At 41.9% G+C, this 9,205-nt stretch overlaps 1 protein-coding gene across 5 annotated transcripts in view; it reads right to left on the reverse strand.

Annotated features, from left to right (window-relative positions):
• Window positions 1-9,205, reverse strand: part of IA-2 (tyrosine phosphatase IA-2) — a 772,548-nt gene that overhangs the window by 545,287 nt on the left and 218,056 nt on the right. For all 5 annotated transcript variants that reach the window (XM_070091865.1, XM_070091863.1, XM_070091866.1 and 2 more), the window contains exons 4-5: window positions 5,976-6,036; window positions 1,190-1,321 (exon numbers count right to left, since the gene is read on the reverse strand). In XM_070091865.1, coding sequence (XP_069947966.1) covers window positions 1,190-1,321; window positions 5,976-6,036 — 193 coding nt within the window. The remainder of the gene's footprint in view (window positions 1-1,189; window positions 1,322-5,975; window positions 6,037-9,205) is intronic.

Raw genomic sequence — 9,205 nt, forward strand, 5'->3', positions numbered from 1 at the left:
GGCTTGATAAAACCTCTGCAGTCTACACAGAGCGAAACGTGACTTGATAAAACTTTGCAAGGATACATGACTTGATAATGCTTTACACAGGGTGAAACATGGTTTGGCAAAGCTCTAAACAGAGCGAAATATAACTTGATGAAGCTCTATACAGGGCGAAACGTCACATTAAAATCTGGCTCTGCCACATGTCTCTTTTCTTTATAAGAGTTAATCTATGTGCCAGTAGTATTAGTAGTAGTGGTATTATTAGTGGTAATACCATTAAAAGGAGAAGTAGCAGCAACTGTAGTAATAGTAGTAGTAGTAGTAGTACTAGCAGTAGTAGCAGTAGCAGCAGCAGTAATAGTAGTAGTAGTAGTGACTACAGAGCTGCCTGGCTACCATGCAGGTCATTCAATGCACTTAGCAATAAAAATTATATACAACACGAGGCTAAAATCAGTAATAAAAATTACCACCATTAATAAAGCGACCACTACCAATAAATACTATCACATCAAGTTAATATAACCAGCATCAAATAAGAATTCCATTACATTACAGCAAAATAATCTCCTAAAAGTTCCCCGAGGTCCCAACAGGCACCTCGGTTATTTTAAAGTTCCCTGAGGTCCCTACAGGCACCTCGGTTATTTTAAAGTTCACTGAGGTCCCTACAGGCACCTCGGCAATCATAACCACGATGAAGGCGGATTAATGGTTAATGGGGTTCAAAGCCTATCGACTACATTAGGGTCATTAAGGCTGTACATAAGCTTTTCACCACCAGACAAGAATATTTAAAGCCCTGTAAAATGTTTACCACAGTCAGGAGCACCTGCCAACAGATAGCTATGAGTGTTCGATCCTTAGTCAATGGAGATACAGGCCTACTAGGCCAATGGCCTGGTAGACAACACTCTCGCCTCACACACTGAGTGTCCGTGGTTCGATCCACGGCAAGAGTGGGAACAATGAGCGTGTTTCCACTCTTGCCGAGGACAAGATTTAAGGACCCCAGTGGAAATAAGACAGTCCCCGATGACGCAACGACTTTCCTGGGTTATCCTGGGTGGCTAAACTCTCCGGGGTTAAAAATCCCAACAAAATCTTAACACTCCCATTGGAGGAGGGTGGAACAGCCCCGTGTAACTGCTGGTGCTGGTCTCCAGAACCCACCGGACCCTGGGAGATGTTGCACACTTACTTGCGACGTATGGAGTGTAGCAGAGTCTGGAGGACACACTGGGTGTAGGTGTGAGACCAGCGGTAACCCAGCAGGAAGAGCCGCTGCATCTCCTGCTCCAGTTGTCGTAGTTCATCTGATCCCAAGTCATACCTAAATTATTATTATTATTATTATTATTATTATTACATTCAGATATTATTAATTTTTAAATTAAAAACTATTATTATAGGGGACATTATTATTTTTAATTAAATTATTATTATTATACAGACATTAATTAATTAATTAATTAATAATTATTACTGTTATCATTATTATTAGGAAGTTACTCGTTTTCTATGAAGTATTTCAGAAGAAAACGTGCATCTTAAGCGACCATTAACTAAAGCAAAATGAAGCTTATTTCCACTTTTTTTTTTCCCCCTTGACGTGTTTCAGAGAATATATATATATATATATATATATATATATATATATATATATATATATATATATATATATATATATATATATATATATATATATACGTCATCATCATGAGGCTCATGAGGGAATGCTAAACCTGTACGAGTCATGCAACACCTAGGGGAATGGAAGGCAATCAAGTTTGACCCAAGGGAGGGGAATATGTAACATATAATATTACACAAATAACCCGCACATAAAAGAGAGAAGCTTACGACGACGTTTCGGTCCGACTTGGACCATTTACAAAGTCACACAGTGTGACTGTAAATAGTCCAAGTCGGACCGAAGTGTCGTCCTAAGCTTCTCTTTTATGTGCGGGTTATTTGTGTATCGTTCCAGTCACGGTATTGTGCCTTTTTTTTGTTATATAATATTATATTATATATATATATATATATACATATATTATATATACTATATATAGGGAGGTACCACCTCTGGAACTGTGCTGGGGACCCTCATCCTCAGAGAAAAGAATAAACTTCAGGGAAAACTCAAGGTTCTCCCCAGAGCTGTTTGAATATTCTTCTCCTACCACTCCCTATATTCTACATTCTATGTAGACTTTATTTAAAGACAAAATACATTGACAAAACTACAATAAGGAGTAGAATAACATAAATAACATCTCAGAGCTACATCTCGAATACTTCGTCCAGCTCCCTGGCGGTGGGCCGGGTACCCAGGATGCTGCAGGCATTTACCCTCTGAGTCTGTAAAAGATGAAGCTGATCGCTCTGTGATCCCTGGTTTCTGTGATGAGTTTTTCACCCAGCTCTTTGAGGAACTTTAGAGCACACTTGCCCCGTGCTCCGAGAGTCTCCGACCCTACTGGGATGAAGTTATAGCAAGGGGTCAGGCCTTCATATTTGCGGGTCTTCTGGGTCTCCCTGTAGCTGGCGGCTCAACCCCCTTCAGCTTCAGAGTATAGCAAGTAGGTGTCTTCCAATGTGGCAGCACAGGTGTAGTCCCAGGCAATCTGCTTACCATCCTTCCAGGGTAGCATAGTGGCTGCATCGGGACGCTTTTGACTTCCGTCAGACCTCTGTACTTGGGGTTCCCGTTCAACTGGGCAACGGGCTGTGGCGAAACTTTCTCTTTATGATGTCGTTAACCTTCTCATGTCTCGCATATTTCCCTTCTGATGTGTGGCACACGAGAACATGAAGTCCAAATTGATCAGCTGTCGCCCTGCCGCAAATACACCTATGTCCGGTGAGTATGAGGACTGCTAGGCGAAGAGGAAGACCAATCCGAATAGCCTGTGGGTCGAGTCGAGTGCCCAGGAAAGAATTGGGAACAGCTAGAAGGAAATCTCCTGAGTGTGGTGCCTTCACTGCCAGGAGACGACCTTTGTCCTTTCCTGAAGCGTTGGTGAGCACTGTGTTGGCGATTTTTTCCATGATCGGTTTGTCCCAGTGGGACGGTTTGTGCTCCATGGAAGCTGGTCTACTGGAGGAGTTTGCAGGATTATATATAGCAACAGGAGGAAGAGCAGTAGGAACACTAACAGGAGGGAGGAAAAACAGTAACAGCAGTAATAAGAGCAGTAACAGCAGTAATAAGAGCAGTAACAGCAGAACAGTAGCAGCAGGTGTAAGAACAGCAGCAATAACAACAGTAATAAGAGCAGTAGCAACAACAGAAGTAGCAACAGGAGGGAGTGGGGGAGTGACGTCAACACTTGCTTCTACCTACCCTCACTATCGACACCCAGAGGTTGGCTATATATAGTTCAACCCACCCACGCTCCTCACTCACACACTGTCTGTGTCTGTCTGTCTGTCTGGTACGGCCCTCGTCACCTTTGGTCTGTTGCTGTCGTTGTGACCTATGTCACCTCTGGTCTGTCTATTGCTGCCGATGTTGTTGTCTATGTTATATCTGGTCTGTCTGTTGCTGTCAACGCCAGTGTCTGTCTCCTGTTAGTTTCGTCCCTCTTATCACTATCTACTGGCCTGCTGTCACTGTTCCTTTGCCCAGTTGTTAATGTCACGGTATTTCTGTTGCTGCTGTTACTATCTCATGGCTCTGTTGTCACTGTTTCTTACTCCTGTTGTCCCTTTCTTACACCTGTTGTCATTGTTTCTTATTCCTGTTGTCACTGTTTCTTACCCCTGTTGTCATTGCTTCTTACTCCTGTTATCACTGTTACTTTGCCATGTTGTCACTTTCTTGGCCCTGCTGTCACTTTCTTACTCGTGTTGTCCCTGTTACTCCTGCTGTCACTGTTACTCCTGTTACCACTGTTTGTTACTCCTGTTGCCATTGCTTCTTGACCCTGTTGTAAATCTCTGTTGCCGCTGTTATCACTATCTCATGGACCCTATCGTACTTCTCTCTGTTACCGCTGTTAATATGTTCGGCGTAATGTTCACTCTCAGTCTTCTCTCACTAATCTACGTACTGCAGGATTACACTCGAGCAGCCACATACCGTTTTTCTAACATCAGTTCATGTTGCCTCTCATTTCTGCTAATGATTCTCCTCCTTATCTTCCATCTCTATTCCTCTGGATTTTCAATTCCTCTTTGAGTGTGCTTTCTCCGATTTCTCTCTCTCCCCCCTTACCTTCATCATTGGTCTCTTCTCCTTTGTTTTACCTGCTCTTTATTTCATACATGCTAATTGCTACCCTTTCTACCTGTACCTATTATTAGTACTAAAATTTACTATTATCATTATTATTATTATTATAATCATGAGGAAGCGCCAAGTCCGTAGGGGGTCAAAATGGGAGACAAATCAGGTTTGGTTACTGCCAGGGTATCTCCAGTTCCTCGGATTAAGAGCCCTTCACCCCCATCTGAGTACCCTCCCTCCCCCCTTACTAGCTAACCATTGGGTGAGAGGTCCTGGGTAGTTAGCTTTCAAGTCTATCAACTGCACGAGGGTCACTACGGCAGCAGTTCACCTATACACATCAAGAATACTCTAATAATTTATATATCAATGTATGTCAAGATGGTATAAACCTTGGTAATAAATACCGACAAGTTGGTTTAGAAAGACACGTAAGCAAACACTATAACATATTTATTAGAAAACGTTTCGGTCCTGGGACCTTGATCACTTCTAACATACAGAAAACCTACCAACAAGGACGATCTTATACACTTTTATTCACACCAAGATACCCGCACTAAGAGAGGAGTCCTCATTGGCTTCTTCTTGAGAGCTCTTCGCATCTCCAGCCCTTGTTTTCTAGAAGAAGAATGCACTTACATAACACAAGCCTTTACACGTCTTCAGTTCCCATCTTTCTTCATCCGAGATTGCAGACTCAAGGCACAAGCTATCCTCAACAAACCGCCCATGGAACAGCCCCCTAAACAGTTCATAGTACTCCCGTGTGGCGATGTTGCCACGAATACTCGCCGGGCACTTGCTATGAGTAACATCAACGTTTCCACCATAAACACATCCTCTATCAAAGACCTCACTACTAATCGCAGCCCCACACCTCTAACTTCTACAGCAGGCGTCTACACTATCCCCTGTGGGTTCTGTCCCAAGAAATATGTAGGCGAGACAGGCAGAGATCTTGCAGTCCGCCTGAATGAGCATCGAAATGCCTCTAACAGAGACGATGTAAGGTACGCCTGTGTCCTCCACAGAGACTCCACGGGGCATTTGATGAACTGGAACGAGGCACAACTCGTTCTCACCGAACCAGACCTCAGACGCCGACGGTGCCTAGAAGCCTCACTAATCACCGTCACCGACACTATAGAACGCAACACTGGAAACTACAAAATTTCAAAAACATTGGCATACATGATACTTAAGCAGCACCAACCCAACAACACAGGAGTCACGTGATTTCATCGTCTACTCGTCCTCATCGTAGGCAGAGGTTGTTTTGATGGGGACCTGCCTCGCATGGGCCAGTAGGCCTTCAACAGTGTTCCTCCATTCTTATGTTCTTATGACATTCCTCAGGTCACGTGCGTCACATCTCACTCTCCGCCTATATATATAATGTCTTTCTACCTCTGTATGTTAGAAGTGATCAAGGTCCCAGGACCGAAACGTTTTCTAATAAATGTTATAGTGTTTGCTTACGTGTCTTTCTAAACCATCAATGTATGTACACTGATTCAGACACCTATATGTATATATATGTATATATATATATATATAATATATATATATATATATATATATATATATATATATATAATATATATATGTATATATATGTATATATATATATATATAATATATATAGACTGACGCACACACTACACACTACGCATACGCACTCAGGGCATACACATTACTTGGTGTATATACACTATGTGGAAGATATGTTAGTAAGAGGCAGGAGACTCACCGGTGGAGATCTTCTTCCTTGTAGTGGCCATAATCTGAGAGGCAGTGACCAAAGGCGTGGTCTGAAACACAACAAACACACAACTTAACACTCCCAACAAACACTTTATATATGCTTAACAATTCGCAGACAGGCTAAATTATTTACAAACATTGTCTCTACGTCCACAGCAGGACTCGAACCTGCAAACTCTGTATCAGAGTCCACAGTAATTTAGCACGGCGCCAGACCTCAATCTAGCTCCGTGGTAAAGTACTGTGGACTCTAGTACATAGTTTGCAGGTTCGAGTCCTGCTCTGGACGTAGAGAAAATGTTTGTATATATATATATAAATATATATATATATATAATATATATATATATATATATATATATATATATATATATATATATATATATATATATATATATATATGTATATATATATATATATATACAGAACAAATGTATTAAAGATGTGTATATTACAAGGATAAAGAAAAATCATCTGTCGGTATCTGGCAGGAGAGAGAACCTACTTGGTTATCTCAATAATAGATGGCGTTGGCATGCTTTCTTTGACCAATGTTTTACACTGTAATAATGCACATAAACTTGACGACCTTGATGGAGAAGACAACGGAAATACGATTACTACATACAAGACCTTAAGAGGAACCGATAGGGACAGATTGTTAGACGAAGAGGACCAGGATCTAGGGGACACAGGTGGAAGCTGAAGACAGATGGGTCACAGGGATGTCAGGAAGTATTTCTTTGGTCTCAGGATGAAGCAGTGGTGGAGGCAAACTCAATACACAGCTTCAAGAATAGATATGATAAGAACCAACAGGCCACAAATACACACACACACACAGCAATTGGTAGCATATATTGGTAAACATATCCCACCTGCTCTGACCTTGTTAACGAGGGACTAACTACCAATTACGATGAAGATAACAGGAAATTAGTATCATGTAAAGGCACTAGCTGTGTGGCTCTCATAAGAGAAGCAATAATGACGTCTAGAATTTATGCAAAAATCTAGAATATAAAGTGAGAGAGAGAGAGATTTAATATATTTAAGGTTCAATATACATGTTTACATGGTTATGTAATCTAACATAATCTAACCTCACCTAACTTAATGTAACCTACTGGACACTATCTTAACTTAGCTTAACCTAACCTAAGCTAACGTTAAGAAAGCCACTCCGGGACTGGCATACGAAACTGAGCGTAGCGAAAAGTAGGTGAAGTTAGATCTGGGTTGATGGTGAGTCGTGCGTGGGCGAGGACCGCTCGGGCCCACGCGGTACCCTCCAAGCGGTGATAACGTCATCAACGCCAGGTGTAGGTGATGACGTAAAGTGGTGAGGTCACCACCTTCGTCATCACTGCTGACGCTTCTCTCTCTCTCTCTCTCTCTCTCTCTCTCTCTCTCTCTCTCTCTCTCTCTCTCTCTCTCTCTCTCTCTCTCTCTCTCACACACACACACACACACACACCACAGTAGCTGTGTGTGTTTATATAAAGTCTTACAGTATATTGAGATATACAACAAATACACAGGTGTATTTGTTAACAATTACATGTCAACAATCTCCTGGAGCTCCTCAGAGCTGGAATACAGTGTACCCATGATACAACAAGCATTACCCCTTTGAATAGCAGTGCTGACACTCTGGATCAGAAAGCTAGCTGCCTAGGAATCTTTATAGTTTTCCTGATAAAAGTCCTTTTGCTTACTCCTCCAGGGACAAGAAAGGGCTCTTTCCGCACGAGCCGAATGTCTCTGAGGCTTGGACAAGTTCACTGTATTATCTAGACTTTTTCAACTCCCAGAAGCTGGTAGCTACACCACCTTCATTCCTGCTGTACTGGAGACAGGCGCCAGCCGATGTGAAGGCGCATGTGTAGCCCCACACCACCTGCTTGTCATCTGTCCAAGTTTATATGGTAACTCCTTCCGGATGCTTTAAGGCAGGTGTCATATGAGTATAGCCGGGGCGGCTCCCGTATTGCTAGGCATCCAGCTGTTGCAAGGCTCCTCTTCCTGGCTTGCAATCTTTCCTTCAGATGAACGACAGACAAGACCGTGGTACAAGAATCAGTCTGCCGATGCAATGACACAGATATACTTGTGTTCACCGAGAATAACAACAGCAAGGAGAAATGCAACAACAATACGAATGATCAGTTCATCATTCACATCATGAAGGTTCACTTCATCATTCACATCAGGAAGGTTCACTTCATCATTCACATCATAAAGGTTCACTTCATCATTCACATCAGGAAGGTTCACTTCATCACTCACATCAGGAAGGTTCACTTCATCATTCACATCATGAAGGTTTACTTCATCATTCACATCAGGAAGGTTCACTTCATCATTCACATCATGAAGGTCCACTTCATCATTCACATCATGAAGGTTCACTTCACCATTCACATCAGGAAGGTTCACTTCATCATTCACATCAGGAAGGTTCACTTCATCATTCACATCATGAAGGTTCACTTCATCATTCACATCAGGAAGGTTCACTTCATCATTCACATCATGAAGGTTCACTTCATCATTCACATCAGGAAGGTTCACTTCATCATTCACATCAGGAAGGTTCACTTCATCATTCACATCAGGAAGGTTCACTTCATCATTCACATCATAAAGGTTCACTTCATCATTCACATCATAAAGGTTCACTTCATCATTCACATCAGGAAGGTTCACTTCATCATTCACATCAGGAAGGTTCACTTCATCATTCACATCAGGAAGGTTCACTTCATCATTCACATCAGGAAGGTTCACTTCATCATTCGCATCAGGAAGGTTCACTTCATCATTCACATCAGGAAGGTTCACTTCATCATTCACATCAGGAAGGCTCACTTCATCATTCACATCAGGAAGGTTCACTTCATCATTTACATCATGAAGGTTCACTTCATCATTCACATCAGGAAGGTTCACTTCACCATTCACATCATGAAGGTTCACTTCATCATTCACATCAGGAAGGTTCACTTCATCATTCGCATCAGGAAGGTTCACTTCATCATTCACATCAGGAAGGTTCACGTCATCATTCACATCAGGAAGGCTCACTTCATCATTCACATCAGGAAGGTTCACTTCATCATCATTCACATCATTCACAAGGTTCACTTCATCATTCACATCAGGAAGGTTCACTTCATCATTCACATCATTCACATCAGGAAGGTTCACTTCATC

Source organism: Cherax quadricarinatus, chromosome 37 (genome assembly GCF_038502225.1).
Source record: "Cherax quadricarinatus isolate ZL_2023a chromosome 37, ASM3850222v1, whole genome shotgun sequence".
Lineage (NCBI taxonomy): Eukaryota > Metazoa > Arthropoda > Malacostraca > Decapoda > Parastacidae > Cherax > Cherax quadricarinatus.